Genomic DNA, 16,446 nt, shown 5'->3' with positions numbered 1-16,446 from the left:
TATTATTATTATTATTATTATTATTATTATTATTATTATTATTATTATTATTATTATTATTATTATTATTATTATTAATAATAATAATAATAATAATAATAATAATAATAATAATAATAGCTTTTTTTTTACATAGCAGCCTTAAGAACAAAAAGGAAACACAAAATGATAAAAGAACAATCTAGTATTTTACTTTCTGATCAGAACAACTTGTCATGGTCTAGAAATGATTTTAAATTTATAGTTTTACTAATTTACAATCTGCAGTTAATGTCTTGTCTGTCATTTTTACACTTTGAGGGCCGGATTGGACCCTCTGGAGGACTGCTTTTGGCCAACGGGCTGCATATATGTATATATGTAAATAGATTGTTTTTGCACTACCTTTAAGATTTCCTTGCACTGTAAAGGAGAAGCTCTGCAATCTCGTTATACATTGTATAGTGACAATAAAGAATATTCTATATTCTATGTTGGACTCACCTGGTTTAATCTGGTTTAATCAGACTTTTCCTTCCTGAAAAAACACTCAAACAGATGAAGCGATTATTAAAATAGCTGGTGGTTTATTATGTATTTAGCTGACAGTTAATCGGTTAATCGTTGCTGCTCTTAGAGAACATTTGAGTGACGGCTGTACATACGAGAAAGAGTTAAAAAACACGAGTTAACAGGACGTCGGGATCCTGCGTGGCCTCCCTGCTTCCTTCCAGGTGGATGTGTGTGTTGGCACAAAGCTGAAGTCCTGACTCAGCTGGGTGTGAAATATGTGCTGAGGAGGAGGAGGTGGAGGAGGAAGAGGTGGAGGAGGAGGAAGAGAAAGAGGTGGAGGAGGAGGTGGAGGAGGAAGAGGTGGAGGAGGAGGAAGAGAAAGAGGTGGAGGAGGAGGTGGAGGTGGAAGAGGTGGAGGAGGAGGAAGAGAAAGAGGTGGAGGAGGAGGTGGAGGAGGAAGAGGTGGAGGAGGAGGAAGAGAAAGAGGTGGAGGAGGAGGTGGAGGAGGGGGAAGAGGAGGGCCAGTTAATGAGGTGATAACCAGGTGTTCCTGTTCAGCTGCAGCACAGCACCTGGTCACCCCACCCACTGTGTGTGTGTGTGTGTGTGTGTGTGTGTGTGTGTGTGTGTGTGTGTGTGTGTGTGTGTGTGTGTGTGTGTGTGTGTGTGTGTGTGTGTGTGTGTGTGAGAGGCAGCGTCAGCATTAACCCCCATGTGTCTCCTCAGGACTTTAGGGATGCCGTCGCCAAGGCAACCCGTCAGAATGGGAAGCCGGTGGTGGATGAGAGGATCCTCAGCCAGATCCTGTATTACCTGCCTCAGCTGTACCAGCTGAACAGAGACCTGCAGAGAGAGCTGGAGGAGAGAGTGGCACACTGGTACACACACACACACACACACACACACACACACACACACGCACAATAATCATAAGGGGAAAAATTAAAAAGCTTGTATTCAACAATAAAAAGTAACTTCAATTCAATGTAAAAATGCATCTTTAAGAGCATTTTCTATTTCTGTGACAGAAATTTTGCACAAATATTGACTTAACTGTCAAAAATGATCACTGTTTATAGAGGTTTCCCCTCACATTGTGATTTTATTGGTACCCCAGATTCTTCCTGGTCTGACCTACCGAAAACCTACCCAGGAATCAGTCTGATCCTTAGACCCTGTGAGCATCTTTATTCCAGCTCTGGACCAGAAACAGCCCCTAACCTTTGTTCTAAACCTGCACCGTTTGACGCCTATAGATTAGAACACAAAAATACAGAGAGGCGCATTCAATAACATTCAGTTTTAAATCACTTTAGATATTTCTAGGATTTTTTTGGAAGATTTTTACTCATTTTTTGAAAATATTTAAAAGAATTTTCTTGCCAAATTTGGAGAATTTTTTATAAATAATACTTACAGGGAAACTTTTAAGGAATTATTGGAATTTTCTTCCTGAAGGTTTTGCAAATTTTCAGAAATTTGGGGAATTTTTTTGCAGATTTTTTTCAGACAAGGAAACAATATTTTTTGGTGCCTGTAAATGAGGACAACAGGAGGATTAAAAGTTAGATTTTTAGTGGCGACTCTGAGTAGTGAAGTGTTCAGAGTCCCTGGTTGGAATCCCAGCTGGCTTGATAATTGCGGCGTCACTCCTTGACTCTCTCCCCTGTACATCCTGTTTTTCTCCAGTATAATAATATAAAAATACCCCAAAACAAATTTCAAAAAATAAAATAAAAATGTCAAGTGTTTGATTTTGCACGTCTGTATCCTGGTTCAATATCGTCCTCCTCTAATTACAGTTTTCATTTATACAAAGTTCTAACTTCCTCTTTCATGTCAGTGCAAAAAGAATCCTACTTTACCAAATGTTTTGAATTAAAAAAGTCAATTAAGAAGTAAAATAATGTCGCTGCCAGCAGTAATGACTGCCACAACTTTCAAGAAAAAAGGCTGTTAAGATGTAAAATTAAAAATTTGAGTATTAGTTTAAAGTGTATTGCAGCACTTTAGTATTGCACTTCCATAAAGTGTGAGGACAGAATTTTAAAAACTGTATTGTCAAAGTGACTACAGCAGAGGTTGAGACATCCAGACTAATTCCTAGTTTAAATACAGCTAAAAACCCCACTGGATTGTCCATTCAGAAACCTTCCTTCCTGATAATGTGGCACCTTGTGTTTCCCCACCGTTAGCTCATCCATCCGACTTCCATCCTGAGATCTCAGTTTACCAGTGACTATAGAAGGCAGATACGACTTCTATCTCCTGTCTTCCATCAGTCCCTGTTGTCTGGACTCGTCTCTTTTCCCTCCTCCTCGCTGTTTGTCCTTGAACTGTGAGGATGTCTGTTGTTGTTGTTGTGCTGGTTGCCATGCAACAGCAGTACCGTTGAAGTAAAGTGGTAATGACATAAAAAAGACGAGAAAAACAAGAGCAACATTCCTTCCAAGCCAGCATGTTCACGGTTCAAGGTTGTCTTTATTGGCCCATTCAAGGAAATTTGTACTGCAGTAACCAGAATCAAAGGGCAACAATCACGATAAATTAGTGATTCAGGGAATGGAAATCCATACCTAAAATAGATAAATACCTAAAATAGAGCAGACACAGTCAGAGTGGGAATTTCCATTAGCCCTGTAAGACCCAAATATAGAAAAAAAATGAACAAAAAAATGTGAAGATAGATAGATAAATAGATAAACATAGAAACCCAAATGTAGAAAAAAAAGAGAAAAAATAATGAAATAAATAAAACTATAAAAAAACATAATAATGTATGTATATATGTAAAACCCAAATGGAGAATAAAATAAGGTAAAAACACAACTAAAAACTCTCTCTCTCTCTCTCTCTCTCTATATATATATATATATATATATATATATATGTACATATATATAAAGCAGTTCAGTGTCTTTCATTAGACCTTTACTTCTTTAGAACCTAAAGTCTGTCAGTTGGAATGCGTTCCTTTCTCAAATTCACACTGAGATAACACATCATTAGGGTAATTTTAGGAAGTTTAGAGAAGCCTCAGAGGACATCCCTGACAGAAATCTGTTCTTGTGTCACCTTAGAAAGTAGCAGGTTGTCTTGCAGTTCATACGTAAAGTTAAAACTAGACTGTTGTGTGAATGTACAGCTGATGGTTGGACCCGTTTAGCTCACAGTGATCTTCATCTGGAGCTTCCCTCACGATTTCCGTCTACTAAGCTGACCTGTTTCTTCCAGGAGCGACCACCAGAGGCTGTCAGACATCTTCGTCCAGAAGGGTCCCTACCTGAAGATGTACTCCACCTACATCCGCCAGTTCGACAACAACGTGGCTCTGTTAGACGAGCAGTGCAGGAAGAACCCTGCCTTCGCTGCTGTCGTCCGAGAGTTCGAGGTAAAGTTGGAAACTATCTAGTGTGTTTTCTTCTTTTTAGTTTGCTTCTTTTAATTAGTGTTTTCTGTTTTTCTGCAGTAAAATTTACTTCTATTCTATTCTTACTCCGCCAAGGAATGCGGCAGAGTTTTTTTTTCCTTCTTTCCTTCCTTCCTTCCTTCTTTCTTTCTTTTTTCTTTCCTTCTGTCCTTCCTTCCTTAATTCCTTCTTTCCTTCCTTTTTTGCTTCCTTCCTACCTTCGTTCCTTCTTTCGTTCCTTCCTTCCTTCCTTTTTTTATTTACTTCCTTATTTCCTTTTTTGTTTCCTTTCTACCATCCTTCCTTCCTTTCTTCCATCCTTCCTTTTGTCCTTCCTTTCCTTCCTTCCATCCTTCCTTCCTCCCTTTCTTCCTTCCTTCCTTTCATCCTTCCTTCTTTCCTTCCTTCCTTTTTATTTCCTTCCTTATTTCCTTTTTTATTTCCTTCCTTCTTTCCTTCCTTCTGTTCTTCCTTCTTTAATTTCTTTCCTTCCTTCCTTAATTTCTTTCCTTCCTTCCTTCCTTCCTTCCTTCCTTCCTTCCTTCCTTCCGTCCTTCCTGACAAGGTATTCCTTTGGAAACTGAACCAAATCTGAGCTTATTTCATAATATTTCATCACTTTATTTTACATGTCTAACTAGAAAACTGGGAAAAAATTTAAATAATTTGCACAAACTGGAAAAACAAAAAAATGTTTAAAATCTATAGTATGTCGAGTCACATTTTTTTGAGTATTGGTAACATGAAAGAAGAAATTCACCTTTTTTTTAATAATTTGTGGGATTCTAACTGTCATGCTGTACAGAATCCATTCTGAGTTCTGTCTGCTTCCAGTCGTGGCTGTGCTGTTTCCATGGAGGTGCAGGACTCTAAATCACAGTGAAAAATGAACCCAGAGTCAGTAGAAATGTGGCAGGAGCAGAAACTGCTTGGGGTTTGGCTTAATTGGTTTTCTGAGACTAATCATGTCACCACCACGTCCAACCTGGACTTCAGTGGAGATGATTTATGTGAGATTATGTGCAACTTCATTCTGTGTTTAATGAGCTTTTGCACCTTCACACACATGGACGTTTTCTAGTATTTTTTTCTCGTATCTGAAACGGTTGATTGGATGTTTTGATGTCTGTTTGTTTTGTCCCAGATGAGTCCGAGGTGTGCCAGCCTGGCTCTGAAACACTACCTGCTGAAACCAGTGCAGAGGATCCCTCAGTACCAGCTGCTGCTCACAGGTTCAGACTCACTTTCACTCTTTAGCCAGTTACTGAGCTCTTCTATTGGCAGCACCAGAACGAAACTTGGACTGGAATCAGGTTTTAGTGTGTTGGTAGAACGCTGCCATCTAGTGGACGATCACCAGATTTCATTATTTAGAATGCTGAATGAAAACAAGTGGCTGCCTGCAGAAACCACTCATCGTTTTTATATAGAGGAATATGTGTCCTCTGGTACCTTAAAGAAATGTCCATTAGTGTCTTATATATAGTTCAAAAAGTTCTTAAAGGACTGCAATCATTTCTTTACAACATAATTTGTTTTTTTAGCACTTTTGCGGCCATTTGTAGTCCTTTTGTGGGTGTTTTCTGTCTCTTTGTGGTCATGTTTAGTCTCTTTGTGGTTAGTTGTCGTCTTTTGTGATCATTTCAAGTCTCTTCACGGGCATTGTAGCATTTTTGCGGGCATTTTTAGTACTTTTTCTGCCTTTTGTAGTCCTTTTGTGGATGTTTTCTGTGTCTTTGTGGTCATTTGTAGCCTTTCATGGTCATTTTTAGTCTCTTTGTGGTCATTTGTAGTCTTTTATGGTCATTTTTAGTCTCTTTGTGGTCATTTGTAGTCTTTTGTGGTCATTTTTAGTCTCTTTGTGGTCATTTGTAGCCTTTCATGGTCATTTTTAGTCTCTTTGTGGTTAGTTGTAGTCTTTTGTGATCATCTCTTACCATGACAAACATACACAAATTAAGGTGTATCATCATTGTTCCATTGCTACTTGTCCACATAGATGCACATAAAATCAAAAACCTTAAAATATCTGCTCTCTTTCAATGACCTACAGCTCCATCTGCTTGGGGATGAGATGGTCCATTATAGAGGAAAATGTTTGTTTTGCTTTTAGTGTGAGCAAACCTTGAGTCAGTACCTGCAGCCAGTAGATGTTAGATATTCACACTGTCCAGCTTTCCTGCTCAAAGTAAATGTAAACCTGTATTTTCCAGATTATCTGAAGAACCTCCCAGAAGACTCAGAGGATTATAAAGACACACAAGGTTAGATAAAGAGCAATACTCGTCATCTGTGTCTGCTTTAGTGCTGAAAGTCTATCCAACGCTGATGTTTTCTCTCTGCTGTCCATGCAGCTGCTCTCAGCATAGTGAAGGAAGTGGCCAACCACGCTAACGACATCATGAAACAAGGGGTGAGTCCTGATGTCATTTAGGTGTAGCAGGGATGGTCTGCTTCAGCTGCATGCCTCCTCTCACCTGTGTGATGATGTTTTTCAGGACAACTTTCAGAAGCTGATGCAGATTCAGTACAGCCTCAACGGTCACCATGAGATCGTTCAGCCGGGGAGGGTATGACACCGAAGAGTTCACCTTTAGCATGTTAAATCCTGACTGAAAACAACATGCGTGACCCAATCATCAAATAATGACATTAAATCATCCACTAGTGATGTAAAATCATCCACTAGTGACATAAAATCATCCACTACAGACATAAAGTCATCTACTAGTGACATAAAATCATCATCTTGGTTCTACTTGCAACTTGATAATTCATAATACTTTGTGTTCTCACCAAGGCTGAATGCATTACAGAGAAAATGGTAATAAAGTTGGGAAAAAAGTATTCAGTCAGTCACCGATTGTGCAACTTCTCCCACTTAAAATGATGACAGACGTCTGTAATTTTCATCATTGGTACACTTCAACTGTGACAGACAGAATGTGGAAAAAAAAAATCCAGGAACTCACATTGTAGGATTTTTAAAGAATTTATTTGTAAATTATGGTGGAAAAGAAGTATTTGGTTGCCAACAAACAAGCAGGAACTCTGGTCCTCACAGACCTGTAGCATCTTCTTTAAGAAGCTCTTCTGTCCTCCACTCGTTACCTGTATTAATGTCACCTGTTAGAACTCGTTATCTGTATAAAAGACACCTGTCCACAGCCTCAAACTACACCATGGCCAAGACCAAAGAGCTGCTGAAAGACACCAGGAACAAAACTGTAGACAGAGTGATCTATAATAGGCAAGCAGCTTGGTGGGAATAAATCAACTGTGGGAGCAATTATTAGAAAATGGAAGACATACAAGACCATTGATAATCTCCCTTGATCTGGGGCTCCACATGAGATCTCATCCCATGGGGTCAGTCGATTTATTCCCACCAAGCTGCTTGCCTATTATAGATTCACTGTCTACAGTTTTGTTCCTGGTGTCCTTCAGCAGCTCTTTGGTCTTGGCCATGGTGGAGTTTGAGGCTGTGGACAGGTGTCTTTTATACAGATAACGAGTGGAGGACAGAAGAGCTTCTTAAAGAAGATGCTACAGGTCTGTCAGAGCCAGAGTTCCTGCTTGTTTGTTGGCAACCAAATACTTCTTTTCCACCATAATTTACAAATAAATTCTTTAAAATCCTACAATGTGAGTTCCTGGATTTTCCCATTCTGTCTGTCACAGTTGAAGTGTACCAATGATGAAAATTACAGACGTCTGTCATCATTTTAAGTGGGAGAAGTTGCACAATCGGTGGCTGACTGAATACTTTTTTCCCCACTGTATTCTGGTTGTGACTGTGTGAGAGACTGTTCATATCATCCATGTGACAGAGCCAATGTGAGACTCATTAGTCCTAAACAGACGACGTGTTTTTAAATGCAGCTGTGTTTGCAGGTGTTTCTGAAGGAGGGCACTTTAATGAAACTCTCCAGGAAAGTCATGCAGCCTCGGATGTTTTTTCTGGTGAGCAATAAGAGGAAGTGTTGAGCACTTCCTGTGTGAATTACATCTACAGTTACAGATGTGTATTTATATGTTGTGTCTCCTTCTTTTATGCTGAAGGTTTGCTTTGTTTTCCTTCGTTTCCACAGTTTAATGATGCACTCATGTACACCACTCCGGTCCAGTCTGCCCAGTATAAACTCAACAGTGTTCTGTCTCTGGCTGGGATGAAGGTTGGACACTCTGCATATAAACTTCACTGTTTTACTTCAAACGCATCACTTTTAAAGTCCCTCTCTAGTTGTTTTTCTCTGTTTGTATATTTCTGACCCAGCAGATTTCGTCATACAATCTTCAGTCATGTATTTTGCTTCTTAAGTAAAGAAACAAATTTAGTTTTTTGTGACACAGATGCATGTGTTTCATTGATTCCATCATTGAAAAATACAGTTTAACCCTGTAAAACCCACTGTTGCAAAAATCCAACAGCTTAGCATTTTTTCTATACTTGGGTATATATATATATATATATATATATATATATATATATATATATATATATATATATATATATATATATACACACTTTTTAAAATTAAATTGATTACATTTTTTGCTGATATATACATACATTGTTATTATGGGTTTTTTGGGTTTTTTTGCTCATTTTTTCTATATTTGGGTCTTACAGGGTTAAGAAGTCATTGAAAACTCCAAGTACATATTTTTACAAATGCATGGAAACTTTTGTAACTTTTTCTATAAGATAGAAAACTTTATTTTCACCACATTTCACATTGTGTTCTCATTGATTTTTAGATGTGATTTAATGCTACTATTTATTTATTTTATTCTCCCTTCAGCTTGTTTGCTCTCTGTTCTCTATTGGGTGCTTCTGATTTCCAGACTTCTGAATTGTTGACTGCCCTGAATTATTGATGCTTCTGTGCAGCAGCACAGTCAGTGCGGCTCATATGTTGTCCTCAGTGTCTAGTGATGTTGTTATTTACTCGTCGTTTGTGGTGTTTGGTTCCAGGTGAGTAAGCCCAGCCAGGAGGCCTATCAGAACGAGCTGAACATTGAAAGTGTTGAACGCTCCTTCATCCTGTCTGCCAGGTCAGCCTTCAGTCTTCCTGATCGACTACTGTGAGCTGGAAGCATTTCTAAACCCCAGTGTTTGCTGATGAATCTTGTGCTTTGTGTCTGCAGCTCAGCTACTGAGAGAGACGAGTGGCTGGAGGCCATCGCCAAGGCCATAGACGACTACACGAAGAAGAAAATCACCTTCATATCCAGCCGAAGTCAGGAGGAGGTACAGCTATAGATCTGTGTGTTTAGTTCCCCCTGAATGCTGCCGGACTAACCCTCAGTCTCTCCTCTCAGGCAGAAGGTGTTGTCGACAGCGGGGCCCCGTTAGGCTCCAAGGCTCCCATTTGGATCCCAGACCTGAGGGCCACCATGTGCATGATCTGTACCTGTGAGTTCACCCTCACCTGGAGGAGGCATCACTGTCGCGCCTGTGGAAAGGTCCGTACCGCTGCTGCTCCTCCTGCAGTTCAGTAGCTAAACTCTGCTCTCCTCATAGCCGTTACTGTGTGTCTGACAGGTGGTGTGTCAGGCCTGCTCTGCTAATAAGTACTACCTGGAGTACTTGAAGAACCAGCCGGCTCGGGTTTGTGATCACTGCTTCGCCAAGCTGCAGGAGAACGGTGAGTGAACGGAATAAACAGCAGGTTCCCTGGCTTTAGGGATTTCAGCATAATACACCTTGGATGCACCTGAACACAACATTAATACATTTGTGCTGTACCTGGACACGTCATAACACACATTTGTTGAACCTAAACACACCATAACACACTTTTAATGCACTTGAACACACCATAGTACACTTTGTTTGTTCCTGAACACACCATGATAAACCATGAAGGCACCTGAACATAACATAATACATATTTAAGGTACCTAAAGACATCATAATGCACTTTTAATGTACCTGAACACATCATATTACATGTTTGATTCCTCCTGAATGCACCATAATACGCTTGACACACCTGTACACAGCACAATACATGTTTAAAGCACCTGAACACATCATATCACACATTTGTTGTCCCTGAACACACCATAATACACCTTGGATGCACCTGAACACAACATTAATACATTTGTGCTGTACCTGGACACGTCATAACACACATTTGTTGAACCTAAACACACCATAACACACTTTTAATGCACTTGAACACACCATAGTACACTTTGTTTGTTCCTGAACACACCATGAGGGCAAATTTCTTTGTCCATTTTACAAAAACCAATAAAACTCCTGGACAACATGTACAACGTGTTTCCATCACCCACAGGTGTTGCCAGTGCTTAGAAAAGGTCACTGTATGTGCTGTAAATAAACAGTCTCCTCTCTGCTCTGTGTAAACACTGCCTGCAGTTCAGCCTACTTCATTTTTGTCATGTAACTGTTGGTGGCAGCTGAGTTTCTGCTGGCATTTTGGTTGCACTCAGAAGCATATAACTTTGAGTTTTGACAGTTTTTAAATTTGAAAGCCCCACCTGAATGATTCAAAGACCGTCAGAAAATTGAAAATTCTAAGATTATTCCTGGTTTCTGGTAATAAATGGTCTGATTTTGGTGATTTAAAAAAAAAAAAAAAACTAAACATACCTTTGCAGTGTTCAGAAGTTTAAATAAATTATTTAGCCTTTTTTAAAAGACAAAGTTATACATTCATGGCATGTTACAGAGTAACCGACTAACACTTTTTATGACATTTGTAGATGTTTTTATTATTATACCTGCATAGATTCTGTATATTAACCGAATATTGTTGTTTTTAGGTGACCGCTGTGCCTCAACATCAGTTTCTCCCATCAAATCTGGAGCGTTTTCCTTCACCAGAAAACAGAAGAAGATTCCTGCTGCACTAAAAGAGGTGAGGAACTCAACCTGGCCACATCTGCTTTCAGATTAGAGCATTTCACAGGTCTGGCTCCTTTTGCTGTAGCAGTGATGTGAGTGTTTCCTGTCTGTCCAGGTGTCCGCCAACACAGAGAACTCCTCCATGAGCGGCTACTTGAACAGGTCCAAAGGCAACAAGAAGCAGTGGAAGAGGCTGTGGTTCGTCATTAAGAATAAAGTCCTGTACACCTACGCTGCCAGCGAGGTACTTTCACCGCGTCAGACGAGGTTTTTCTGAAGTCACTGCAGTGTTTTCTGCCTCTGGATTGATCGGTGTTCTCTGTGTGTAGGACGTGGCGGCGCTGGAGAGTCAACCTTTGCTGGGTTTCTTCCTGAGAGAGGAGAAGAACGGACCGGCTCAGAAGCTGCAGTTCAAGCTGTATCACAAAAATACACTGTTTTACATCTTCAAAGCTGACGACATCCCCACAGCACAGAGGTATGACACAGCTTAAAGGGTGGAGACTGTTGCTGTTGGCCTGGTTAGCATATCTGGATAATAAGAATTTACAACAATTTTCTTGTCAAATTTGAGGGATTTTTAAAAAAAATAAAATGTTCAAGGGAAACTTTTAAGGAATTATTGGAATTTTCTTCCTGAAGTTTTTGCAAATTTTCAGAAATTTGGGTAATTTTTTTGCTGATTTTTTTGGATTTTTCTCAGACAAGAAAACAATATTTTTTGATGCCCGTAAATGAAGACAACAGGAAGGTTAAAATAAATACTAAAAATTACAATAAATTAAATAAATAATGAGCTAGATTAGCGATCATAACAACAAAGGAACTAAGCAGGTCTAAAAAAATAAAGAATAAGATTGAGGGTTAAAAATTAAAAATTGAAAAGTCAGAGAATTAAAAAATCAGAGAGATGACATCACAGCAAAGAACCAGGCAGCTAAAAGTAAAATAGAACAAGAGAGAACATCTAAAATAGACAGAAAAAAACACTAAAACTAATTAAAGCTAAAAGCAAACTTCACATAAAAGCAAGTCTATAAAAGTGGGTTTTTAGAAATAATTTGAGAAGTTCATGACTCTGCAGGTCTTTCCTCCTCAGGCAGGTCCTTCCAAAGTGGAGGTCCTGATGGAGAGCCCTCCTTTAGATTTAAGCCTCGGCTTTGGAACGACCAGAAGGATCCACCTGAGGATCTGAGGCTGCCTGCAGGATCATAGAGGGTCAATAGATCATAAATGTGGCTGACAAGCTTTAAAAGTGATCAGTAAAATCTTAAAATCAAGTCTAAAATGAGCAGAGAGCCGGAGGAGTGATGTGATGTCGTCTGTTAAAACCAGTAAGAAGCCGAGCTGCTGGGCGAGTTGGAGGAAAAAGAGGAGCTTTTCAGGATGTTCTAGATTTACCAAAAATGCACAGGACTGGCAGTAATAATGCTGTTTGGAGCCACTTAGTTTCTAGTTGCCATAGTCAGGGCTGTGCAGGAACACGTGATTTATTCAGTCTACACTGAACTGACAGCTAGCAGACTGTGAGGAGATATTCACTGAACTTGACCAAAAACTGTCAAAGATTCTAGTCCTGGTTGATTTAACAACGTCACTGTTAGCGCTGCTCAAAGTTTACAGCTGATCCTCTGAAGCCACAGTAGCAGCCGTCATGTTTTGGATAAACTCTCGGTCAGACACTGAACTTACAGCTAAATTTCCTTCAACTGCGTCACAATAAAAGACACTGCATGTTTCACCAGTTCATTAATATTTCTCCTGTTAAACAAACAATGTTAAAGGTGTCACCTGTAGAGATTCTGTAGCTTTTTATTGAGTTTCAACTCATTATTTAGCTGAACTGGACCATCGTTGTACTGTTTGGGTTTACTTTTGTTGTTTCAGAGCATTTTTATGGCTTCAAAAAATAGCTGTTTTCAGTGGAAGACTAAAAACAAGCAGTTAGCCGAGGTTAGAGGCTAGCTGCAGAACTTAGTGGTGCTTTTAACAGGTAGAAAGGAACTGAAAAAGGAGCTAAACAAGTAAAAATGATGCTCATTAACCCTCCTGTTGTCCTCATCTACGGACACCAAAAATACTGTTTCCTTGTCTGAAAAAAATCCAAAAATTCAGCAAAAAAATTCCCCAAATTTCTGAAAATTTGCAAAACCTTCAGGAAGAAAATTCCAATAATTCCTTAAAAGTTTTATTTTTAAAAAATCCCTGAAATTTGGCAAGAAAATTCTTGTATTTTCAAAAAATGAGTAAAAATCTTCCAATAAAATCCTAAAGTTATCTAAAGTGATTCCATATATATCAGTAAAACTTCTAATATTTTCTTTAAGAACATCCACATAAAAATCAACCAAAATCCAATGATGGCTGATTTTTTGTGAATGTTCTTAACAAACATTCTTAACATTTCTTTTTTTCCGCAAAAAAATGTTCAAAGATTTCCCAAAAATGTTGAAAATGTGGACATCAGAAGTTTCACTGTGAAAATATATTTTTTTCCTCCACATTTTCAAACTTTAGAACATTATTCTTCAGCAGTAGCTCATTCTCTGTTGTGTGTTTTCCTCCTCAGATGGATCGAAGCCTTCCAAGAGGCCATGATTCTGGAGCAGTAATCAGCTGTTCAGCAGTGAAGTTGCATCGCAGCCCCGGAGTCACGTTGATCAACAACTTACGGCCCCGATTGACGGCAGGTCAGGGGTCACCAGCTCAGGAAGGACTCCTGGTGGACTGTCTGCCTTCAGCAGAAACCCGACTGCATCGCCCTCAAACGACCACATTCTGTCTTTCTAAACTTCTGTTTTCTACCAACGATGCCTCCGATGCTCAGCTGTGGGTCAAAGGTCAAGTCCAGAAGCATGTTTGTGGAAGTGAAACCGAACGGTTGTCAGAAAGCCTCGGAAGTCTGGGAATGATTTTTTAATGCTGTCGGGTGAAGGAATCACTTCTGTGTGAAGCTAAATATTCATGAACTGTCCATCGGCTGCACGGTAGTATTTAAACCTACTGTGAGTTTTTATTCAGACACAAATAACCCCAAATATTACATTATAGCATCATGGACGTCTGTCCAGAGTTTAATTATAGAACAAGGTGGGATTTTACTGTGAAAATCAGGCTTCAGCAGAGAAACACAACATTGATATTTTGCTTTTTAGGTTCATCTCTCTGGTTAAGAGATTTTCCTGCTCGATTTTTTGATGTAAAATACCGATCCTTTCATAATCATGATGTCTGAAAACATCCTGGAGACAACTGGAAATGTCAGGAACATTGTAGATATTTTTAAATACAAAAAAGTGTATTTTTGCCTGTTTAGCCACATGAGAACAGGTTAAAGGGTAAAACTGTGTATATGGACATGAAAGAGCAACATTGACCTTTTTTTTTCAAAGCCGAGAGCTAATATTTATAAAATAGGAAGATTTATTGTTTGAAAAGCGCAGGCTGCCACTTATTTTGGGAGTCAGGGTTTGTTAGGAAACATGTTTCCATCTAAACCATTATGTTTTTTTAAAGTAAAAGGGGCTTTTTTTATGAGCAAACACTGTGGAAAGTATGCATGAACTATATTTCTGAGGAAATGCTCAAAAGAAACACATTTTGAATCAACAGTTTAGTTTTTGCAGACATTGTGCCTTCTTTATATCTCCTGTTTTGAGATAAACTGCAATCATATAGGTGCTTCGTTTGACATTCTTCATGTTATAGGATCAGTTTCAGCATCCAGTTTGCATGACTACTCACTTTCTCTCCAGGGTACTCTGAGGTTGTACTTTTAAATGCAGTAGTTTTAATGAATCACCACGTTGCAGCAGATGTGATGATTTCACAGAAGGAGGAACCCTGAAGCTTGCTTTGTTTTAGTGAAGGAATCAAACAGTTGATTCTGTCTCTAGAGCTGTTTGGCTTCATGTGTGCCTCGTTCAGATCCGGGCTGGTGAAGACGTAAACCTGGAGCTACCCAGCATTCATTTCTCCATGATTGTACATTAACGTTCCACTCTATCAGAGTTAGAGTCTCTTATAAGCATTTCTAAACTGTCAGGCAACAGTTTTTAATAAAATATATATAAATATATTTCTTGTCCTGCTGTGTTCATCTCTTGCTTGAATCAGTGACCTGTGTGTAAAATCACTAAACCTCTGGCCGGCTGATTGCAGATCAGGGCTCCGTTTCATGAAGCAGGTTCAACAAACTCCGAGTTTAACCCTGAACTCTGAGTTGATCTACTCTGAGATAGAAAACTCTGAGTTTTCGGTTCCAGAACGGCTGATCTGAGTTGGTTTAATCAACTCGGAGTAGTTTCACCCGGAGTTCAGAGCGTGCACCACAACTCTGAAAAGCCAGTATCAATGGAGCGCCGATTCGACGAGTCACCATGGCAACGGGGAAGCTGAGGACGACGTTTTTTACATCGTTTGAATTGGAATTCTTAATGCGCTTATATAGCGAGTTTGAACACGTTTTTAGAAAGAAGTGCAACACCTGCAGCTGCAAAAGAGAGAGAGACGGTGTGGGAGAACATTGCTGCCTGGGTCAATGTGTAAGTTTAAATCACAATAATATTACAGGAAAACTGTTGGAATAGTAGATTATTAAGTTATTTCATTTAGGTGTAATCCTGCAGGGGAGAAGCTTAAGATGAAATATAAAAACATTTTTAAAACAGGTAAGAAGTCGGCATAATCTCATGGAGCTACCTCATTTTGATCATGTTTTACATTGTAAAGTAGCCTAAATATTAAGTGGCTGTTTGACTGTGCAGTGGTTTTATCCCACACACAGCCTAAATGTCTGTATCCATATCATGTTCTGTTGAATAATTAAGCCTATTTAAACTGACAAAGACTCCTGGACAGTCTGAGGAGCAACCTGGTGGTGTCGGATGGACCAAAACATAATGTTCCAAAGGTGTTCTATTGGATTCAGGTCAGGTGAGCGTGGGGGCCAGTTAATGGTATCAGTTCCTTCATCCTCCAGGAACTGCCTGCATACTCTTACCACATGAGGACAGGCATTGTCGTGCAGCAGAAGGAATCCAGGACCACTGCACCAGCGTAGGGTCTGACAGTGGGTCCAAGGATTTCATCCTGATACCTAATGGCAGTCAGAGTGCTGCTGTCCAGCCTGTAGAGGTCTGTGGGTCCCTCCATGGATCTGACATCACTGACTCATCACCAAACCGGTCATGCTGAACAATACTACAGGCAGCATAACGTTCTCCACAGCTTCTCCAGACCCTTTCATGTCTGTCACGTGCTCAGGGTGAACCTGCTCTCATCTGTGAAAAGCACAGAGCACCAGTGATGGACCTGCCAGTTCCTGTGTTCTATGGCAAATACCAACTGAGCTCCATGGTGCTGGTCAGTGAACACAGGATCCACTAGAGGACGTCAGGATAAGGATAAACTTTATTGATCCCACAGTGGGGAAAGTACTAATTTCCAATCTGCAGTTAATGTCTTCTCTGGAATTTTTACACTTTGAGGGCCGGATTGGACCCTCTGGAGGACTGCTTTTGGCCCACGGGCCTCATGTTGGACACCCCTGGTGCAGACAGATATATGTGGGAGGCAGCAGCTCATCTGTGTTCATTTGTCAGACGAGTCTCTCTTTGAGCTCGTGATCAAAGCACTGCTATGAGAGATGAGGCGTTTTTCA

General features: G+C 39.7%; 1 protein-coding gene across 2 annotated transcripts in view; it reads left to right on the top strand.

The window, feature by feature from the left end:
• fgd6 (FYVE, RhoGEF and PH domain containing 6) overlaps window positions 1-14,862 on the top strand; it is a 28,960-nt gene extending 14,098 nt beyond the window's left edge. For both annotated transcript variants that reach the window (XM_055006733.1, XM_023274180.3), the window contains exons 6-21: window positions 1,219-1,370; window positions 3,727-3,883; window positions 5,046-5,133; window positions 6,115-6,165; window positions 6,256-6,314; window positions 6,400-6,471; window positions 7,796-7,864; window positions 7,993-8,076; window positions 8,880-8,959; window positions 9,053-9,155; window positions 9,227-9,370; window positions 9,450-9,552; window positions 10,703-10,797; window positions 10,900-11,028; window positions 11,114-11,262; window positions 13,354-14,862. In XM_055006733.1, the coding sequence (XP_054862708.1) occupies window positions 1,219-1,370; window positions 3,727-3,883; window positions 5,046-5,133; window positions 6,115-6,165; window positions 6,256-6,314; window positions 6,400-6,471; window positions 7,796-7,864; window positions 7,993-8,076; window positions 8,880-8,959; window positions 9,053-9,155; window positions 9,227-9,370; window positions 9,450-9,552; window positions 10,703-10,797; window positions 10,900-11,028; window positions 11,114-11,262; window positions 13,354-13,396 (1,578 nt within the window). In that variant the 3' untranslated portion in view covers window positions 13,397-14,862. The remainder of the gene's footprint in view (window positions 1-1,218; window positions 1,371-3,726; window positions 3,884-5,045; window positions 5,134-6,114; window positions 6,166-6,255; window positions 6,315-6,399; window positions 6,472-7,795; window positions 7,865-7,992; window positions 8,077-8,879; window positions 8,960-9,052; window positions 9,156-9,226; window positions 9,371-9,449; window positions 9,553-10,702; window positions 10,798-10,899; window positions 11,029-11,113; window positions 11,263-13,353) is intronic.
• Window positions 14,863-16,446: the final 1,584 nt, after the last annotated feature.

The sequence above is a fragment of the Amphiprion ocellaris genome, chromosome 21 (genome assembly GCF_022539595.1).
Source record: "Amphiprion ocellaris isolate individual 3 ecotype Okinawa chromosome 21, ASM2253959v1, whole genome shotgun sequence".
Taxonomy (NCBI): Eukaryota; Metazoa; Chordata; class Actinopteri; family Pomacentridae; genus Amphiprion; species Amphiprion ocellaris.
This window is presented reverse-complemented; position numbering and strand designations above follow the sequence as displayed.